Source organism: Macaca nemestrina, chromosome 1 (assembly GCF_043159975.1).
Source record: "Macaca nemestrina isolate mMacNem1 chromosome 1, mMacNem.hap1, whole genome shotgun sequence".
Lineage (NCBI taxonomy): Eukaryota > Metazoa > Chordata > Mammalia > Primates > Cercopithecidae > Macaca > Macaca nemestrina.
Window position 1 is genome coordinate 106162250 of NC_092125.1, and position 21802 is coordinate 106184051.

Genomic DNA, 21802 nt, shown 5'->3' on the forward strand with positions numbered 1-21802 from the left:
ATGAAGAAACCCTGTCACTACTAAAAATACAAAATTAGCCAGGTGTGGTGGCGCATGCCTGTAATCCCAGCTGCTGGGGAGGCAGAGGTTGTGGTGAGCCAAGATTGTGCCATTGTACTCCAGCCTGGGGAACAAGAGTGAAACTCTGTTCAAAAAAAAAAAAAAAAAAAAAAAATTCCAGAGGAAAGCTTTAGGACTTTCTGAGGGAACCCCTTCTCCCATCTCCTCATGGATATGTTTAAATCTTGAGCTGATAATCACTTACACTAAAGGGTAAGAAACTAAATCGCCCGGCATAGTGGCTCATGCCTGTAATCCTCACAAGGTCAGGAGATCGAGACCATCCTGGCCAACATGGTGAAACCTCGTCTCTGCTAAAAATACAAAAATTAGCTGGGCGTGGTGGTGCATGCCTGTAATCCCAGCTACTCGGGAGGCTGAGGCCGAATTGCTTGAACCAGGGAGTGCGAGTTTGCAGTGAGCGGAGATTGCACCACTGCATTCCAGCCCGGCGACAGAGCGAGACTCCAAAAAAAACAAAAAACAAAAAACAAACAAACAAAAAACCCCCCAAAAACCAAGCCTAAATGGAGCAATTAGGGAATCCTTTAAAGAGACCTCATGGGGATCTTAGCTGTCCCAGGTTGCCCACACAGTTTGAGGCCTATGACTGGGGGCTGCTGCCACCATTAAGGGTCTGTCCAGGGCCTCAGTCTCCACCCTCAGGAGTCATCCTGCCCTGCTTCACAATGCTCCCCTCTCCTTCCTTCCTTGCCCCTGGAACAGGTGGTCAGCCAGAGTCCCCAGCACACCTGACTGGGTCACTAGCCAGGGTGTGATGTAGGTGGGAGAGCCCACCCAGGCATAAGTGGGAGCCTCTACCCTAATCCCTGCTGGGTGCATGGAGCTAGCCATAGTAGCAGAACCTTTTTTTTTGTGACGGAGTTTCGCTCTTGTTGCCCAGGCTGGAGTGCAATGGCGCAATCTCAGCTCACTGCAACCTCCGCCTCCTGAGTAGCTGGGGTTACAGGCATGTGCCACCATGCCCAGCTCATTTCATATTTTTAGTAGAGATGGGAGTTTCTGTGTTGGTCAGGCTGGTCTCGAACTCTTGACCTCAGGTCATGTGCCCGCCTCAGCCTCCCAAAGTGCTAGGATTACAGGGATGAGCCACCGCGCCCAGCCTCAGGTGTTCTTTCAGCAGTGTACCTTTACACTTGGTTCCCTCTGCTTGGTGTATTCTTTTTTTTTTTTTTTTTTTTTTGAGACGGAGTCTCACGCTGTTGCCCAGGCTGGAGTGCAGTGGCGCGATCTCGGCTCACTGCAAGCTCCGCCTCCCGGGTTCCCGCCATTCTCCTGCCTCAGCCTCCTGAGTAGCTGGGACTACAGGCGCCCGCCACCGCGCCCGGCTAATTTTTTGTATTTTTAGTAGAGACGGGGTTTCACTGTGGTCTCGATCTCCTGACCTTGTGATCCGCCCGTCTCGGCCTCCCAAAGTGCTGGGATTACAGGCTTGAGCCACCGCGCCCGGCCCAATATTCTTTTCTCTATACTTTCCTGTCTTACAAGATCCAGCTCATCGACCTCTTCCCTGTGCTCCCATCCTCACAAAGGATGCCTTCGTTGGTATGGCAAGCCGTCAGCACATGGCAGCTGAATGAAAGGCTGACCCAGAGGTGGTCAGGTTTACTCACCTTGTCCCACACAACCAGTGACTGAGGATGACAGGGACACAGGCCTCAAGAGACCCTGGGAACTGTAGCAAGCAGTAGGTGGGGCTGGAGGACCCTTGGCTGATAGAGTTTCCTGTGCCCCACTGAGGGGCAATTTGGGGATAAACTCTTTCATGAGGTAGGAAGGACATAGAGGAGGTAGAGATGGAAGCCTAGGCTATGGCAGTCACCTCCTTCATATAGAACTTTTTTTTTTTTTCTTTTTTGAGACGGAGTCTCACTCTGTCACCCAGGCTGGAGTGCGGTGGCCGGATCTCAGCTCACTGCAAGCTCCGCCTCCCGGGTTCACGCCATTCTCCTGCCTCAGCCTCCCGAGTAGCTGGGACTACAGGCGCCCGCCACCTCGCCCGGCTAGTTTTTTTTTGTATTTTTTAGTAGAGACTGGGTTTCACCGTGTTAGCCAGGATGGTCTCGATCTCCTGACCTCGTGATCCGCCCGTCTCGGCCTCCCAAAGTGCTGGGATTACAGGCGTGAGCCACCGCGCCCGGCCATATAGAACTCTTAAGCATCAGTCTCCTCTGGGGTGGGAGGGAGCCTGGCGTTTTGCACTTGTTGGGGTTGTTGGGGAAGGGGAAGTCGTCGTGCTTTAGCACTGGAAAAGGCAGAGGGAGCTGAACTGGGGGTTCAGTTCTGCAGTCACTGTCCAACCTGTAGCCTTCTGCTAGACGCCCACTGCCCATCTCCCTTAGCACCTTCAGACACCCCACATCAGTCAGGATTCAAGTTTGGGGTTGTCCTGAACAAAATTTCCTTCCCAGTCCCCAGTAAGTACAACGTCCTAGCAGTTTAGAGTGAAAGGCAGCCCAACGACAACTGGCTTGGCTGGGCGCTACCAGGTTCTTTTCTCTTCCGCAACACAGGGAAAAAGGGAAGTATGTGCCAGGGCCCAAGGGCCCAGAATGTTGCCCAAGACAATCCTCCTCGAGTTTTTGTGGGCGTGGTATTATTTCTGCAGAGCTCCGAGGAAGTCAAATTCTTCACCTTCTGCTCAAAGCCACAGGCTCTCCAGAATTTTAACGCAAGTAGGAAGAGACTCTCAACCACACAAGGGGTATATCAAGACATCATTAAAGTGGCTGGGTGCAGTGGCTCACGCTTGTAATCCCTGCACTTTGGGAGGCTGAAGCGGGCGGATCACCAGGTCAAGAGATCAAGACCATCCTGGCCAACATGGTGAAACTCCGTCTCTATTAAAAATACAAAAATTAACTGGGTGTGGTGGCACGTCTGTAGTCACAGCCACTTGGGAGGCTGAGGCAGGAGAATCGCTTGAACCAGGGAGTTGGAGGTTGCAGTGAGCCAAGATCGCGCCACTGCACTCCAGCCTGGTGACAAGAGCGAGACTCTGTCACAAAAAAAGTAAAAAAAGACATCATTAAAGTAGCCATGGCATTTTGAGGCACCCCAAATAAAGAGAGTCCTGGGTGGATCTGAGCAAACGATTTGTTATAATGAACCAGAAATACAAGATTCCACTGCAACTGGAACAGTTGATAGAATATGGTTGAACTTAATTGAACCTTCAAGGGAAATAAAGGTGAAACAAAGCTAATGAGTGGGAAAGTCCAAAATTAGTTTGGGATAAACATGAGGATGTAATTGCATTTTAGCATGGGTATCTTCTGACCTCTTCCAGCAGTTCGTCTGCCATCATTCTTCCTTCTGACACACCTACCAAATCAAATGGCTTCTTCCTCTATATTGCAGTATAAACCAACCCTATAGTATCCCTCTGGCCATGATACACACCCTGGAGAAAAGTTTGTAAATCTCATACAAGGGTAGAAAGTGCAATTCAACCCAGCACGCTGGTTATGGTATATGTGGTGTCAATGTACATGACAGCAACTTCAATCAAATCAGAGCTGCTACCACAGGTAAGCAACCTCTTATGCTGCCCTGTAGTGATGTCAATGTTCTCAGTTTACTAAATTATCAATGTGGAAGAATGCATTTTTGAGCTCCAGACTTTCTAAATATTTTAAATAGGCTATCAAAGAGGATGTAACAGAACCCTGTCTCAGAAACCTAAGCATCAGGGAGGAACACTGACCGGTTTTTCTGGCATCTTTCTGTGGGGGCAACAGAGATGAACAAAAGAAATGTTAGCATGTCATAGCATATGACAAGTGAGGGGAGACAGAGGTAGGAAGAGGATGTTCTAGCCACAAGGCTAATGCATTCGTGTTCAAAGAGAAGTCTGGGCAAAGGAGGGGAACCCCCCCCCCAAAAAAAAAACAAAAAACAAAAAACCAAATCAAAGGACAAAAGGGTTTCATACAACACAGTATCAAAAAGTAACACACTAAATGCACAAGCTGGTGGCAAGTAAGTCCACAACCTATTGTGATAGGTCCATCCAGCATCAATCAGATTTCTTCTCATCTGTTATCTCAAGGTTATTTACAGATGTGTTGACTAACAGGAGTCTCTCATGGGAGGGTGGGCAGGCTTCAATCATTGGTTTCGGGATCTGTCTGCGCCATGTAGGCATCCAACTCAGCATCCAGGTGTCCTTTTGTTTTCGACATGTATGCATCCAATTGGTTGTCCAGTTGCTCCTTGGTCAATACAGGGCGAGTTAGGGCACCTCTCCCTCGTCCACGGCCTCGGCCTCGGCCTCCAAAGCCCCCTCTTCCCCGACCTATCATACCCCGACCTAGCCCAAAGGGGGAAAAAAAAAAAAAAAAAGAGACAGTTACAAGTAAGTTTAATAGGTGCTGTAGTAAATGCCCCTTAGAGCAGTGGGACCTAGCTGAGAAAAGCTGAAGGGCAGGGCAAAGAGGAGAAATCTGGAAAAACAGGAAACACACTGGGTAGAAAGCAACACATGGAAAGCACACATAATGAATCCTCTATCACATGATCATCTCTAAATGCTATTTTAACCATTTTTATTCTATCAATAAAGGAAAATAATTAACTGACAACTATAATTTTAAAAAACCTTAATCGATCCTAAGATAAAATTACCTAATATTTGAGATTCACTAAGTTCGTAATTAAAATACGTGATAGATAACCCCATTTAGTAAGATAGAGAGGTGGTAACAAGGGCACAGAGAATGAGGGGTGTGAAGATAAGACAGTTTTCAAATTAAGTTTACTGGAGACCCTTCTGGAAAGTCATCTCATCTTTCCTTAAGCTTATCAAGTCTAATGAGCTAACTGACCTCATGTGTCAGGAGACTGAGGAGTTTTTCTGACATAGGAACAATGTAGGGGAGATTTGAAAAAATATTTTGAGTTGTCCTAGCTATTTCTACCTCTAATTCTAGTTACCTTATGACAACTGACAATTGTGGTTATCTGAGTAGTCTGAATTCAGTTAACAAAACAAACTCAGCTTTTTGAAAAGTTATTTTAGTCTCTGCCACCCTCGTGATGTCTCTCTATCAGAATCCAAGTCAAGATAATTTGGAAACATGTTATTTCATCCTGAAACCCAAACTAGCTCGCACTTCACTCAGTAAGCCAAGTATCATATAATGGGAGAGAAGAAAACAAGCCCCTGGTTATCAAATTTTCTAAGTTATTCCTTGGCAACTTCAAGGTCAGAAGTTATGGAAGACCCAAGACACCTTTTAAGAGAACCAAAGCAAATATACACAGGGGCTACAATAGTGTTTTTTTCCTGAACAGGTGTTGTTGGAAGTTTTCCACTAAGCTCTGAACCAGAAGGCTCCCATGAGATTTAGTATTAACAGCAACACCACCATTCAACTCTTTGCCAATCTGGGTCATGAGGTCACAAGACAGACTTCAATAAATTTCAAAGGCAAGATTATCAACAAGAGCCAGTTAGTTAACTGATGATAATTCCATCTTGCTCTCTACCTTGAGCAAAAAAAGTCATCTCCACAGGCAAAAATGTGACACTGAATTTATCTGGTTTCAGAGCCAATGCCCAGCTCCAAGTCTCACCACCCTCTTAACTCTGCTTCATCTTTGTACCTCTCTCTCTTCTATATTCTCATGTGACTCAAACCAGGATCTGGAGCTACATGGTGGTGTGTGGTGGGGCAGGGGCAGAGAAAGGTAAAACCTAAACTGACCATTTTGAGGGGTATTTTCAACTGTACAATTTAAATTTGCAAGAGCCTGGAGGAAGATGGTGTATAATCTGGCTCTATAATATGCACTTGATTGATTCTTGGAAAAATCATGAGACTTTTGCACTACCAGCATGGCAATTTGAAAAATAAGCCAGTTTCAAATAACAAAACAAGACAAACAAAGAAGCCTGCCTATGACTTGAAGCTGTGCAGAAAGGTGGCTCTGAGTTTTTAAGGGAGGAAAGTAAAGGGGAGCTACTCTCTGAAGTTGGTAGCTGACTAACCTCTACCACCGATTCCGCCACGACCCATAGCTCCACGCCCTAGGCCCCCTCTCCCAGGACCTCCACGACCTCGAACACCACCTCTTCTTAAGCCCATTCGGGGAGCTACGGCTCGTCCACCTCGGAGCAGGTTTTGACCTTGGAGAGGAGGCATACAATGTATATGCAGGTAAATCCAAGAGACACAAAGTAGATTCTAACCAAAGGAAGGCGGTGAGGGTTAAATGAGGGTAATTGAGTTAGTTTTTCGGTTGGTTGGGGCAAGCTGCATACTGCAAATAGATTAAGCTACTCTTTATTCAATCAATTCAACAAGTCTGACCACAAATCCATTTTTGGAAGAAGTTGGGAGTTAATTCAATCAGTAAGTGCATACATTTAATAAATATCTACTGAATAATCAGATAGATGCCTAGTATTATGGTAAATTTAAAAATAAATGCTATGGTTCCTGATCTCAACAGATTATTCTAGGGAACAAGAACTATACAGGGAACAGAACAAGAGTGCCCCAAATGAACATACATAGGTAAGTGCTGTGGGTCAACTTGTCCTCTTTTTCCAGCTGTATCAGTGTTTTACTAGCACCAGGAACAAAGAGTTAAGATACAGGTCAAAAGACCTATAAATTTCTTACGTTTGACTTACTTCTAGAACTTGAATGTGCTTTGATTCAAGCAGCAGCAGGGTGTTTTAAAATGGAATGGAGATGACATGAATTACCTGTTGTTACGCAGGTCATAGCCTCTCACCATTGCACATTATCAGAAAAGGAATGGTATCGATAAAAGACATGCAACACTATTAAAAATATGTGATTTCACAAGTTATTATATTAATACAAATTCAGGCTTAAAGATGTTAAACGAACGTGTCCATAAGCAGCCCAAGAGAAAAGGGAAGGGAGTAGGGCCCGACAATTATCAGGGTACACAGCACTGACCTCGGAGCGACATCCCGCCCCTAAGTAGGGTTCTGGTAGCACGTCCCCCACGTAGTCCTCCTCTGGGCAAGCCTCTCTGGATTATGGGTAGGCCTCGTCCTCCGATGGCTCCCCTGGCCAGGGCCCCTATGGGTCGGCCTAACCGTGCCTGGATGTTACTCTTACCCAGGCGCTGCTTTAAGCTCTTCTGGAAGAAAAGGTGTTAGGGGATTGAGATCAAAAAAGCAATCCAACAGGATTTGGCAACTCAAAGTGCAGAGAAAAAGAAGCAAGTGAGATGCTGGCGTGAAGGGAGATAAACCTGCTGTGGGTGTCATAAGGATCCCAAACCAGAAGCAAGCCTTTGCCTCAGAACATGTTATACAAGCAGCAGAATTTTGATCCAGAGCAGAAACTCCAAGAAACTCAAGGGTGGTCCCATGAAATGGGCATCTCCACAAATTACCTCACTAGTTTGGCTACGTATGTCATACACTGCCAGTTGAAATTTAAGTTTCAGTAAGAACATTCTATAGTTCAATCCTGGATTGTACTGCTTTTCAACTACAGGTTGACGATTATATGACTTGATTCATACCTGCCCATGGACTACCACTGTCTTCAAAGGCTTACTCAAACACCACAGGAAGTTCATCATACTCTGGGCAAAACTTAAATTACAAGTTCACTTGAGTTCTTGTCACTTAACAACAACATTGATTTCTCAAAGAGGCCCGTGTGCTCCATTTTTCCTCTGGGAATCTATTTCCAGACGGTCCACTTTTTACCTTAAGATGTAAATAAACACAAGAAAGTCAAACCTCCTTTCATTTCTTAAAAATCCCTAATTCCATGCCTGCACTTGCAAACAGCTCCTTTAAAACAATATGATGACCTTAAATTCAAAATAAACATGTAACTCCAATATATCTCCACAGCCAGCCAGCCAAACATATGTTAGAATTATTCGGGTGATTACAGAACTCAGGGCCATATACGAGGACAAGGACACACTACAGAGATAGAGTATTTTTAAGAATCTGTTCTCAGAAAACCATTAAGACTACATCTGAATTAAATTCCTTCAATGGAAAAAGGGACAGCAATAGCCCTGAACACAACCAAGGTCCTAGCAAGCCTAATCGTCCATAAAGTCATCAGTCAATATGAAAGAAAGTAAGTTCTATGGCCCCTTCAGGCTCCACCCAGAAGTGACTACCAATGTGTGTGTGTTTTCTAATCATACCTCTCAAAAAACATGCTGTGAAGCATTATTGTTAACTTTCTAGCACAAGATCATAAATTGCTTCTAATCAGTGGGAAAGGCTCCAAACATTATGCATCTAGCATAAGTAGGTGTAACCAACCATAACAGCCTGTCCTATTACTCCCCTGATTAACACACAATTATGAGGTCAGACTGCATTCCACAAGTCTCTTGCATTCAGTTATCCTGCATATATTAATTTCCCAAGCTTTGTGCTTTAAAGGGAGAACTGTACAGTGCTCGGAAGTTCTTTATCCATTCCAATCCTTAACTGCCACCAATACTGGCCTTTAATATTAACAGGAAACTTAAGGATGTCAACTCTACCACTTAGTTTTCACTCTAGAGCTGTGCTGCGTAAGGCAGCCTCTAGCTACATGTGGCTATTTAAATTATTATTATTTTTATTTTGAGACAGAGTCTCGCTCTGTCGCCCAGGCTGGAGTGCAATGACACGATCTTGGCTCATTGCAACCTTCGTCTCCCAGGTTCAAGCAATTCTCCTGCCTCAGCCTCCTGAGTAACTGGGATTACAGGCGCTGTCACCACACTCGGCTTATTTTTGGTAGAGATGGGGTTCTGTCATGTTGGCTAGGCTGGTCTTGATCTCCTGACCTCAGGTGATCCACCTGCCTAGGCCTCCCAAAGTGCTGGGATTACAGGTGTGAGACACCAGACCCAGCCTAAATTAAAAGTAAATTTTATTTATTTTCTTGAGACAGAGTCTCACTGTCGCCCAAGCTGGAATGCAGTGGTGCTATCTCCACTCACCGCAACCTCCACTTCCTGAGTTCAAGATATTATCCAGCCTCAGCCTCTCGAGTAGCTGGGATTACAGGTGTGCGTCACCATGCCCGGCTAATTTTTTTTTTAGTAGAGATGGGGTTTTGCTGTGTTGGCCAGGCTGGTCTCGAACTCCTGACCTCAAGTGATCCGCCTGCCTTGGCCTCCCAGAGTGCTGGGATTACAGGCCTGGCCTAAAATTAAATTAAAAAAAAATTAAGCTCCTTAATTGCACCAGTCACATTTAAAGTTTTCAATAGCCACATGTGGCTAGTGGCTACTGTACCAGATAGGAAACACAGAACATTTCCATCGTTATAGAAAGTTCTGGCTGGGCACGGTGGCTCATGCCTGTAATCCAAATACTTTGGGAGGCTGAGGCAGGCAGATCACTTAAGGTCAGGAGTTCAAGACCATTCTGGCCTTGAACCAACATGGCAAAACCCCGTCTCTACTAAAAATACAAAAATTAGTCAGGCATGGTGGCGGGTGCCTGTAATTCCAGCTACTTGGGAGGCTGAGACAGGAGAATTGCTTGAACCCAGAAGGTGGAGGCTGCGGGTGAGCTGAGATTGCGCCACTGCACTACAGCCTGGGTGACAGAGTGAGAGTCCATCTCAAAAAAACAAAACCACATAAAAAAATTCTAGTGAATATTACTACTCTGGATCGGGACTACTTCCTGCAGAGCCTATACTTAAAGCTTCTTGTTGAAAGGTCTTTTGGAATGATCTGTCAGAGACTCATCTTCAGCAATTTCCATTTACTCTTGGAAAATGGTGGTGCCTTTTGCTGCTTTCCTGAGTCAGGGAGGAATCCAGTCACTCCAAGGCTTAAGACAGCCGAAGCAGAAAGTCTTGTTTATTTTTGGTCAGTGAGCCCAGTGGTTCAGGGTGGGGGTGTAAGGGTGTTATATTTAACTGCTGAATTTATGCACAGCCATGCAATGCTACCAAAGCCCTTACAGTTGCATGGCACCGCCCTCCAGACGCCCAGCCACAGCTTGGACATATCCTTCCACAGCCACTGTCCGGACTTGCATATAAATTCTATGAATAATAAAGAGTAGGTTTTATTCAGGTCTGAATAGGATTATCTCTCACTGTAAGTTTGAAAGAGAACCCCTAACTCAAATTACTCAGTACTCTTGCTCCACTTTACTGGTAAAACTTTAGGTGCTGTGGAAATGAAGGTCACTCTACTCTGTATATTTTAGCATTGAAAATCTTTGACTAAGGCCATGCAAACTCCCTGCACTAGGGGAACAAGAATAAAATTATTTCCCTGGTGGGTAAATCATTTAACAGAGAGTAAAGGATGCTGTGAGATTATCTAAAGCTGAAATAAAGTTTCTTTGTGGAATAAGCCATTAATTTATGTTAAGGGTTAAAGATCAGAAAACAAAAGATTAATACTCATTGGTAACAGAAACAGGCCACATAGATGGCAAACTCCCTAAAAGAGAAAGACAATAAAAAGTTACTTATTGGTACCTGCCAAAATTGGAATTCTCTGAACTTCTCTTTCTTCCAGAGAAGTTTCAGTTTTTTGCCCTGAGCCACTTTGCAATCATCCATCACGTTCTGACAGCCTCAGTGGACTCCCTGACAGAGATCACCAGCTGCTTCTGGAGCATTAAGACCCATTCTCTCACCTGCTTAAGTTTTAATGCTGCCTGGACAGAGGGTCTATTCTCCATCTGCTGGGCCAGTCTTCTGTTTCTGGCACTGGCTAGCTGCTGTTGTTGCTGCATCGAAGCCCGAATATTCACTGGCGTCGGCTGTTTGTTCTTCAGCATATTAGTAAAGCTTCAAGGTCGAACAAAATGGATGTTTAAATAAAAGCTTTATTACAAACATTTATTGGCATTTTCATGGCTTGCTAGACCAGGAGCTCCAGATCCCACGAACTTTTAAGTAAAGTGGTACATTTAGATCAAGGCTGATGTGGGTTAAAGACTCCTCTGTTTCCACAAACTTGCAAGAATCAGAAACTCAGAAATGCAGCTAAGTGCAGCACATTCAACCAAAAGTGATAACAAGGGCTCAGGTAACAGCTTTTACAGAGGTGGAAGGTATGAAAAACACGCAATAAGCAGATATGACAAGAGACAGAAGATATAGTTTCAAAGACAAACAAAGAAAGCCTAAACTTGGGGGATCCAAGGTGCATTCTAAGGCCAAATATGAGGAAGGACTAGAGCACCTTCAAAGCTCACAGCAATTAACATACTCTCATAAATTATAGGAGTGTATCACATTTTAAAATATGTCACTCAGTAACATGCAAACATAAATATTATTATGTAAACATAAATAATTAGCCTATAGCCAAAGAGATAAGGAGAGAAGCACACATGCCTCAGAAGGGGCAAAAATAGACATTAAGTAAATTCCAGTGGTCTAAAGTCAACTTAATGAAATCACTGATCAAAGGCAATCTTTTTTTTTTTTTTGAAACAGTCTCACTCTGTTCTCTGTTGCCCCGGCTGGAGTGCAGTGGCACGATCTTGGCTCACTGCAACCTCCGCCTCATGGGTTCAAGTGATTCTCCTGTCTCAGCCTCCCGAGCAGCTGGGATTACAGGCATGCGCCACCACGCCCAGCTAATTTTTCTATTTTTAGTAGAGACAGGGTTTCACTATGTTGGCCAGGCTGGTCTTGAACTACTGACCTTGTGATCCACCCTTGGCCTCCCAAAGTGCTGGGATTACAGGCATGAGCCACTGCGCCCAGCCAAAGGGACTCTTAATGAACAAAGTTGTCAAAAATAGAAACTGCCTTTAAATACTTTTACTTTTCTTAGTCTCAAATCATCACTTTTTCTGACTCCAAGTAGTTACTTTTGAAAGTTAGATTAGTTCGATCATTTATGAGCCCGTGAAGAGACTCATTATTTCTGTCAAGGAAGTGTAATGGAATGGAAGAGAAGAACACTTAACTGTAAAAGAATCCAAAACAAAACCAAACTAAAAGCAGAATGGAAAGAAAGTGAAATGGAGCAAAGCAAGTGCCTCTTACAAGGCCCAAGAACGACATTCAAGGACCTTTGGACATATTCATGGCTTGCTACCTGCCTCTTACAGGCCAGACACAACACTGCTGGCCTTGGACTGGGCAGCAAGCCTACTGTAGCCAGGGTACCATGCTACCGTGCTGCACGACCCCTGTATCAATGTAAAAAAATGTGAAAAGGGAGGGTGTTAGGAGTCTTTTAAAATACATCCCACCAAATAAATATTTCAGACAGCTTAACATAAAAGTCTACTGATAAGGGGTTTTGAAACAACCGCCCAATTTGTTTTGTGTACCACATGAGATGCAACTAAGAACAGAGGTCTGTAGCCTTCTGTTGGTATTTAGCTTAAAACTGGCTTTGTGCACTGGACCCCAGGGCCAAGTTAAGTAATGTTTTCTTAGGAAGGAGCTGAAGTTGCTGTTGGCTGCCTCACCGCTCATTTAGAGACATCTTGGTGGTGCTTTTTAGCACAACTTTCGGCGCTGACTGTGCAGCCATCTTCAAATCCCGAGAATCTACAAAGGACAATACGTAAAATGAGCAAATCACAATGGTGACCACATCATTTCTATAAGTGGCAAGGCCCAAGTCAACAATAAATAAAAAGGCCTTATCACTGATGACTTAAGAGCACATGAGGGCACATTTCAAGTGCTTAAATTTTTCTTTTTTTTTTTTTTTTTGAGAGAGGGTCTTACTCTGTCACTCAGGCTGGAATGCAGTGGCATGATCTTGGCTGCAGTGGCTCACGGCAGCTGTAATCTCCTGGCCTCAAAGGATGTTCCCACCTTGGCCTCCCAGTGCTGGGATCACAGACATGAGGTGTCATGCCCAGCAAAAGTGCAAAAGTGCTTAAATTTCTATGGCAGTTACCTCACATTACTGTAACTTCAAGGTGGCTGGGCGTGGTGGTTCACCACCTGTAATCCTAACACTTTGGGAGGGTGAGGGCACAGGATGGTTTGAAGCCAGGAGTTAGAGATCAGCTTGGGTAACAAAGTGAGACCAAGTCTCTACTAAGAAAATAAATAAATAAATAAATAGCAGTGCATGGTGGCCAGCACCTGTGGTCCTAGCTACTCAGGGGGAGCTGATGTGGGAGAAGTGCTACAGCCCAGGGGTTGGAGGCTGCAAAGAGCTGTGATGACGCCACTGCACTCCAGCCTGAGAGAGACCCCATCTCTTTAAAACAACCAACCCCAAACAAACTCCAAGGCCCAGAAAATACCCAGGAAATTCTCAAAAACGGCAGAACCCAATTTAGCAATCAAAGTATGGAGTCTGGCCTTTTTTTTTTGAGACGGAATCTCACTCTCTTGCCCAAGCTGGAGTGCAGTGGTGCGATCTCGGTTCACTGCAACCTCTGCCTCCCGGTGCAACCGATTCTCCTGCTTCAGCCTCCTGAGTAGCTGGGACTACAGGCATGTGCCACCACGCCCGGCGAATTGTTTTTGTATTTTTAGTAGAGACGGGGTTTCTCCACGTAGGCTAGGGTGGTCTTGAGCTCCTGACCTCACCCGATCCACCCACCTGGGCCTCCCAAAGTGCTGGGATTACAGGCGTGAGCCACCGCGCCCGGTCGAGTTTGGCTTTTTCTCTAGAGCAGTCATTTTCAACCTTGACTACATATGACTTATCCAAGGAGCTTTCAAAGGGCGCGGTGGCTCACGCCTGTAATCTCAGCACCTTGGGAGGCCAAGGTGGGCGGAATGCTTGAGCCCTAGAGCTCAAGACCAGCCTGGGCGACATGGCAAGACCCCGTTTCCATAAAAATATAAATTAATTAAAAAAATAAAAAATACAGATATCTGGGCCTAGATCAATTAAACCACAATCTCTAGTAACGAGGTTTGGAAATGAACAATTGTGGGGTGGAGGGAAAGCTACCTAGGTGCTTCTAGCGTGCAGTTAAAGTTGAAAACTACTGATCTAGAGTGAAAATATAGGCAGGGCCGGGCGCGGTGGCTCACGCCTGTTTTCCCAGCAATCTGGGAGGCCGAGACGGGCGGATCACCTGAGGTTGGGAGTTCGAGACCAGCCTGACCATCATGGAGAAACCCCGTCTTTACTAAATATACAAAATTAGCTGGGCGTAGTGGCGCATGGCTGTAATCCCAGCTACTCGGGAGTCTGAGGCAGGAGAATCGCTTGAACTCGGGAGGCGGAAGCTGTGGTGAGCTGAGATCGTGCCACTGCACTCCAGCCTGGGCAAAAAGAGCGACACTCCGTCTCAAAAAAAAAAAAAAAAAAGCCTAGTTTAAAAATTGGCTTTCAACTCCAGAATCAAGTAGAGACTTTTGTAACAATAAACTAATGATCTCGGGGAGTGCGTAGGAAAGGTTTTCTAAATTCACCTGGGGAATGAGCTCGCAAAGAGCCCTCCACAAAACTTAACCCTAAAGCCGCCATTAATTTCCAACATTCCTCAAAGTCTTGTATTTCTTAATCTCCCTACCATCCTCAAAGCCCTATCAAGACTTCCACTTTTGCTCAACCCAAGTTTCCTTTTAATCCCTATCAAACCCCAACCTCCATCAGTCCCGCCACCAGGTTCCAGTTCAGCCCCTCCCCCGCCCCTTCGCAGGGGCTCCGCCTCCTCTCCCGGGCCTCCACGCTCCAACACCGTAGCTGTGTCCACATGCCACCACCCCCTTTCCGCGTCCGCCAGCCCCTTCCGCTCCCCAAGACCCCGCCACCCCGCTCCTTCTCCCTACAGAAACTCACCGAAGGAAACAGACGCCAGTGCTCCTCCCGGGGCTGCCACCACGGCTCCGGCAGGCGGGCCGGGGACCGGCCGAACCTGAGTTGACGGTGGAGGGGCTCGGGTTAGCTAGATGGGCGGTTGGTCAGATGCGTAAGCGGTAGTATGCGAGCTCAGTTCGTTGTTGCTGGTTGGCTGTCTAGCCGGCCGATCCGTCTGCTCACCCGGCCTGCCCTTTCTTGCCTTTCGTCTGCAGCGGCCGCCAGCTCCGGCTCGGTGTCCAAAACAAAATGGCCGCCACATGCAGTGCTTGTGGGACCGGCTAAAATGGCGTCTACGCCATTACGTCAGGCGTCAGATCCGCTCACGACTAGAGGGCGTGAAAGATTTGAGCTACGCCTGCGCAGGGATCAGAGGCGGAGCCTTAGGGTGAACTTCAGCAAACTTTATCTCTGCGGTATAAGCAGTGCCCCGCCCCCTGGGGGCGTGGCAATGGCCCTATCGGGGCGTGCCGGGACTTCAAGTTCCCGTAGTGGTTAAGCTGCAACCTCCTGGGTTACTAGTTAGTAATCAGGGTCTTAGAGGGGATTTGGGTTCCGAATTCCCTTGCCCCTCTGTGCCTTAGGCAAGGTACACCGTCTAAAAATCTTTACGCGGACTTGCCTCGTCTTCTTTTTTTTTTTGAGACGGAGTCTCGCTCTGTCGCCCAGGCTGGAGTGCAGTGGCGCGATCTCGGCTCACTGCAAGCTCCGCCTCCCGGGTTCACGCCATTCTCCTGCCTCAGCCTCCCGAGTAGCTGGGACTACAGGCGCCCACAACCGCGCCCGGCTAATTTTTTGTATTTTTAGTAGAGACGGGGTTTCACCGTGGTCTCGATCTCCTGACCTTGTGATCCGCCCGCCTCGGCCTCCCAAAGTGCTGGGATTACAGGCGTGAGCCACCGCGCCCGGCTGCCTCGTCTTCTTCCGGACAACTGGGCCTGGGGAATTTGCACTGGTTTTCCCCTCATGGCCAGTCGCCCAGTCTGAGAGTTGTAAAGTGCCGTAAATGCTCCCGCCAAGGCCCAGGAGGCCAGTATTGGGAGCACATTCCTCTCCCATCCTGCGCTGGCCAACACCACCGCCCGTCCATGTTTTCCTCCTCACTTCCTCCCCTTCCCAACTTGGCCTAAATACTGTTTAATCCTTCTTGCGGGGGGTGCACCTTTGCGTCCTCGATTGCGCTTCCATATCCTCCCTCCACACCTGCCATCCGTGTTTATTTTGTGGCAGACCTACATAGGGATTTCTCTTTTCTCGCTTTTTGATTTGTTGTTGTTGTTTTGAGACGGGGTCTGGCTCTGTTGTCCAAGCTGGAGTCAGTGGCACAATCAATCACGGATCACTGCAGCCTTGACCTCCTGGGCTCAGGTGATCCTCTCACCTCAGCCTCCCGAGTCCTAGGATTATAGGCATGAGCTATGTGTCCTGCTCAATTAAGGGATTTTTCTTTCTTTCTTTCTTTCTTTTTTTTCTTTTTGCAGATGGAGTCTCGCTCTATCACCCAGGCTGGAGTGTAGTGGTACCATCTCGGCTCACTGCAACCTCCGCCTCCCAGGTTCAAGTGATTCTCCTGCCTCAGCCTCCTGAGTAGCTGGAATTACAGGCGCGTGCCACCACGCCCTGCTAATTTTTGTATTTTTAGTAGAGATGGGATTTCACCAGGCTGGTCGCTAACTCCTGACCTCGAGTGATCTGCCCACCTCTGTGTCCCAAAGTGCTGGGACTACAGTCGTGAGCCACCATGCCCGGCCTCAATAAGGGATTTTTCTAATGGCTATGTGCACAATACAGTGTGCATATGTTTGAGTAATGAGAGAATGACACATCTGTCCCTGCCCACCCTTTCTCCGCCCCATAGGCACGTGAAGACCCTTTCATTTTCCTTCCTGGCACTGGCACTTGTGTGTATGTGTGTGTGTGTGTGTGTAAGGCCCATGTGAGGGTAAGGATCGTGGTTATTTTGCTTAATGCTGGAGCCTCAGTTCCTACACAGTGTTTACACACAGTACCACTTAGGTAAATGTTCGTTGATTGAAAGAAGATTATTTTGGCCAAGCGCGGTGGCTCACACCTGTAATCCCAGCACTTTGGGAGGCCGAGGCAGGCAGATCACAAGGTCAGGAAATCGAGACCATCCTGGTCAACGTGGTGAAACCCCGTCTCTACTAAAAATACAAAAAATTAGCTGGGCATGGTGGCAGGCATCTGTAGTCCCAGCTACTCGGGAGGCTGAGGCAGGAGAATTGCTTGAACCCGGGAGTTGGAGGTTGCAGTGACCCGAGATCGTGCCACTGCACTCCAGCCTGGGTAACAGAGCCAGACTGCGTCTCCAAAAAAAAAAAAAAAAGAAAGAAAGAAAGGAGATTCTTTCTTCCCCTGGTTTTATAGCTGAGAAGGTGATGTCTCCTCGACTTCCAACTGGAACCTTGAACCCCCACATTCCTGGACCTTGAGCTTTCCTCAAGTAGGAAGATGTAATGCACCTTGACCTCTTTCTAAATAAGACACTTCCCCAAATAAGGGAAGTGGGATCCACCCACTTCCAGATCCCAGAGGAGACAGACATCGGATGGCTGGCGAGAGAGAAGCCTTTAATGAAAGATGAGTTGCAGGCTTGGACCGCTACTCTTGCGCCCTTGGTGTGTGTGTGGGTGGGGTGGGCAGGGGTGGGGTTATGGAGAGGGATAAGTGGGATGAGGTGGAAGCAGGGGCAAGAGGCAGATCTGGGAGGATGGAGAGGAAGGGCGCTGCCCAATGTGGCTGTCTGCTCAACTGTTCTCCCAGAAGAAGTTGTTACAGGCCACTGTGAGAGCAGCCACAAGCACCACATACTCCTGGAAGTCCACCTCCCCGTCTCCATTCTCGTCTAGCTCCTTCATCACCTTGTCCACAGCATCCACATCCTTCTGGGCCTGTGGTGGGAGGAGAGGAAGAGGGAGGTGTATAGGGAGGGGTACAGCACTGAGTCAGAGGCAAGGGGGTGGTTGAGGAGAAGGAGGCAGAGATGAGCGAGAGGAACTGCACTGAATTATGGGACTATTTTGGGCCTCAAAACTCTTGAGGGCTCCTGTTGCCTACAGCATAAGCTCTTTCACCTGGCAGAATGAATAATAATAACACCAGTTACCGTATGTTGAGTGCCTACAATACAGCAAGCACTACACTAGGAGCTTTACAAGCACTGTCTAATTTAATTCTAATACAAATAACGTGAGGTATGTTTCATTATTTCCATTCTAGAGAAGAAACAAATTGGTAATTGGTGGTTAAATAAATATGCCCAAAGTCCCACAGCTAGAAAGTAGCAGGGCTGGAATTTGAACCCAGTCCAATAAAACCTCAAAACCGGTGCACTTACTTTCTTTGTTTTTTTGTTTTTTTTTTTTTTTTTGAGATGGAGTCTCGCTCTGTCGCCAAGGCTGGAGTGCAGTGGCGCGATCTTGGCTCACTGCAAGCTCCGCCCCCCGGGTTTACGCCATTCTCCTGCCTCAGCCTCCCGAGTAGCTGGGACTACAGGCGCCCGCCACCTCGCCCAGCTAGTTTTTTGTATTTTTTAGTAGAGACGGAGTTTCACCGGATTAGCCAGGATGGTCTTGATCTCCTGACCTCGTGATCCGCCCGCCTCGGCCTCCCAAAGTGCTGGGATTACAGGCTTGAGCCACTGCGCCCGGCGTTTTTTTTTTTTTTTTTTTTTTTTTGACTCGGAGTTTTGCTCTTGTTGCCCAGGCTGGAGTACAATGGTGTGATCTCAGCTCACTGCAACCACCGCTTCCCGGGTTCAAGCAATCTCCTACCTTAGCCTCCCGAATAGCTGGGATTACAGGCATGCGCCACCACGCCTGGCCAATTTTGTATTTTTAGTAGAGACGGGTTTTCTCCGTGTTGGTCAGTCTGGTCTCAAACTCCCAACCTCATGTGATCCACCTGCCTCGGCCTCCCAAAGTGCTGGGATTACAGGCGTGAGCCACCATGCCCGGCCTAAACTGATGCACTTTCTATCATATCCTGAGGCTTCTTTACTTTGTGGCCCTGGTTAGCCTTTGCAGCCTACTTTTCTATATCCTTCATGCCAGTCGAATAAAACTACTGGCATGCACCACATTCTTCTTTCTCTTGTGCTTTTGTTCATTCAGTTACTTCCTCCTAAAATGTCTGCATTTACCTAGATAATCTTCCAATGGAAATCCATGGCTCAAGTGCTACCTCTTCAGGAAAGCCATCTTACTTCAATCAGGTTAATAATCTCTCATAACCCTTTCTGGCACATCTATTAAGGCTCTGTGTACTTCCTGGAGTTCATGGTTTACTTTTAATTATCAATCTTTCCCTTCTAGTCTGTGAGTCTTATTACTGATGAATCTACACAGGGCCTAACACTTGTTATAGTGATCAATAACATATTGGTGATCAATAAACCGGGGCATTTTGACTTGACCCAGCTGGAGTAGGGGAGCCTGGAAAAATCCAGGAGAGAAGCCTGGTAAAGGAAAGAAGGAGGCTGGGCTGAGCTGGAGGTGGGGTGGGGAGACAGCAAGGGGGTGCCCACCCCATTCCCCCAACCTTCACCCACTCCACTCCCACTCCACCACTGTGTACTTACATCCAGAAAGCCAGAGAGCTCTGTCTGCAGCAGCTCTTTCAGCTCCTTCTTGCTCAGCTTGTACTTGTCCCCCTCTTTGCCCGAGTGGGCGTGGAACACGTTGATGAGGGTCTCCATCGCCGTCTCCAGCTCAGAGCCCATTGCAGCAGTGCACCTACCCACCCCCATCATGGAAGTGAGCCTTGAGGACCAGGCCCAGAGTACCAGGGTCTAGGTGAGGGGAGCCCTCAGGCCTGGCCCTGGCTGACAGCTCAAATAACTGTGGGATTAAAGCCCAACTGCAATTGATCTTTCCCTGAGATTTTACAATGTGAGGGAAACCCCAGCAGACCTAAATGCAGACCTGTTCTCCATGTCCCTCAGTCTGTACCCCAGCCAAAGGGAATCAGGGTTAGGGCATGGAGAGAGAGCAGTTGGAGCTGGGCTGGCTCCAGAGGCCTGTGGTAGATGTCTGCAGTGGCTGCCCAGGCAGGGATTGAGGAGGGTGGGGCAGGCAGGGGTGGTCACAGGACGAGGCCATGCTTCCTCTGGCTCTATTTTTACCCTGGACCTTGCCTGCCTAGTATAGCCAAGCTCTGCTGTTGAGGGTGGTGGGCTGGGGTGTCCACTACAGCCTTCCCTCTGCTGCCCACCCCTAGCAAGAAGTCAGTCTGGTACCCTCGGTCAGCCTGGTAGAGGGGGTGGCAGCCCCAGTGGGCGGGTGGCCTAAGGCTTCTAGGGGAGGGAGGTCTCACTGACTCTGAGTTTCCTGTCAGCAGCTGGGGGCCCCTTTTGGTCCTTCAACTCTGTTCTCTCCTGAACATGTCATTTTGGCTTCTCTGGGGTATGCTCCCATTGCTTCTGCAAAATTATCCCTTTCATCTAGTGGGTGGCAGAAGGGGAGAGAGGAATGTTTGAGCCTTTTCCTTGGAGCCAGGGTTCCCAGGGAAGGGGAGAGGAGACTTGCAGGCATTGTCCCTGCGACTGCTCTCTCCTGGTTGATTTGGGGATAGTGGGAGCAAGGGGAATGGGGCTGGTATGTGTTGGGGGAGATAAAGGGCTGAGAGCATGCAGTCCTTTGAGTTCAAGGGGCTGGGAGAGAGTAGGAGAAGAAAGGAGAAAGGAGGGGTCTGTTGAGAGAGAAGACTGCCAAGGGGGGCCTCTTTCCTTTGGCCCTGGGACAGTCTGGCCTTCCGCAACCCCAGGGGGCGCAGCTCAGGTGTCTCGGATCAGATGTCCCCATCCTTCCCCAGGCCTAGGGGGCTGGACAATGGCCCCGATCGAATGACATCCCAGTTCTTCAATGGGGCCCTTGTGAGTGTCATCTGAACTCCGGACCTGAGAAGCGGTTGTCACAGAGACATGGGGGAGATGGAACCCAAGCTGTGGCTGATGAGGGGATAAGGGGTGCTTGAGGGAGGGATGCTGGTGGCTTGATTACCTGCTCCATGCCAGAGGGGCAGCTGGAGGTCGCCTGGAGCCCTAGAGCAGCCTGGGATTTTATGTGGTGGCAGTTCTGAGAGGACTTGGGGGCAGGGCAGATGGGAAAACAAAGAGGAAAGAATTGGGGGAAAGAGGAGTCAAGAGGTCTGGGCCAAAAAGGGGAGGAGGAGAAAGGGGAGGTCCTGTGGAGGTAGCGTTGGGAAGGGGTACAGCACCCTCCATCCCCCACTTCCCCATATCTTGGGAGCTTCGCCTTGCCACCCCCAGACTCCCCAGAGACCTGAGCTCTTGGCAAGGCAGGGTGGGGGTGGCAGAGACTAAGGCTGGCAAGAGAGGTGGGGGCAGAAACAGCTGTTGTATCTGCTCTCTTCTTCTTACCCCACAGGAGGCGAGGCAGGGGAGGGCTGGGGCCCTTCCCAACACCTGGGAGACAGAGGGGGCCTTGGCAGGGACTTGAGGGCTCCCTGTGGGAGGGCCAGGTGGCCAGGAAGCTCTTGGTGGGTTCCCCACTGACTTCCTCCTTTGCTGAGCTGCCAGCTCTCTCTCCGACCTTCAGTTCATTTGTCTCTCATCACCACCTTCCAAACCCTGTCTCCCCCAAATCCCAAACTGCCCTCACTCTGACTGACTCCTCCCAGATCCTTAGTGCCCCACAGTGCTATGGGCCCCAGCCTCTTGGAGCCCTTCAGAAGACCCCTCTCCCCGAAGCTGGCAGGCCAGGGACTAGCCCGGTGGGGCAGGGTACTCACCGTCGGCCTGGGCCTGAGGTGGGAGCAGGTTCTGGACAGATAGCCGAGGCTGCAAATGTGGCTGCTGGAGCTGTGTGTGGAGACCTGTCTTCAACAGTCCCTCCCCCGCTGACCCCCCCACCGACTCCACCCCTTCACAGACGAACACCCTGTGGGGCAAGGGGCCAGGAGCAGACAGAGGCGCCCTCTGTCTCCTGGGCTGGAACAGGCGGCCCTTGTCTCTTTC

At 48.2% G+C, this 21802-nt stretch overlaps 2 protein-coding genes across 6 annotated transcripts; both read right to left on the minus strand.

Moving 5' to 3' along the window:
• Positions 1 to 3155: 3155 nt before the first annotated feature.
• Positions 3156 to 15066, minus strand: CHTO (chromatin target of PRMT1). Of its 5 annotated transcripts, XM_011769490.3 has the most exons (7): positions 14788 to 15066; positions 12497 to 12578; positions 10700 to 10853; positions 10011 to 10094; positions 7017 to 7203; positions 6074 to 6211; positions 3992 to 4393 (listed from the first exon to the last, which is right to left on the minus strand). In XM_011769490.3, exons 2-7 carry the CDS (start codon positions 12559 to 12561, stop codon positions 4188 to 4190), a joined length of 834 nt encoding a protein of 277 aa, XP_011767792.1. In that variant the 5' UTR covers positions 12562 to 12578; positions 14788 to 15066; the 3' UTR covers positions 3992 to 4187. The 5 variants fall into 5 exon arrangements, with proteins under 5 accessions (XP_011767798.1, XP_011767792.1, XP_011767797.1 ...); XM_011769496.3 differs by lacking the exon at positions 6074 to 6211 and having other exon boundaries at positions 3156 to 4393; XM_011769495.3 differs by lacking the exon at positions 10011 to 10094 and having other exon boundaries at positions 7017 to 7200.
• Positions 15067 to 17375: 2309 nt separating this feature from the next.
• LOC105497939 (S100 calcium binding protein A1) lies at positions 17376 to 21703 on the minus strand. The gene is made up of 3 exons (XM_011769485.3): positions 21577 to 21703; positions 19406 to 19559; positions 17376 to 17717 (listed from the first exon to the last, which is right to left on the minus strand). The coding sequence occupies exons 2-3, from the start codon at positions 19544 to 19546 to the stop codon at positions 17574 to 17576; spliced, it is 285 nt and encodes a 94-aa protein (XP_011767787.1). The 5' UTR covers positions 19547 to 19559; positions 21577 to 21703; the 3' UTR covers positions 17376 to 17573.
• Between the last annotated feature and the right edge of the window lie 99 nt (positions 21704 to 21802).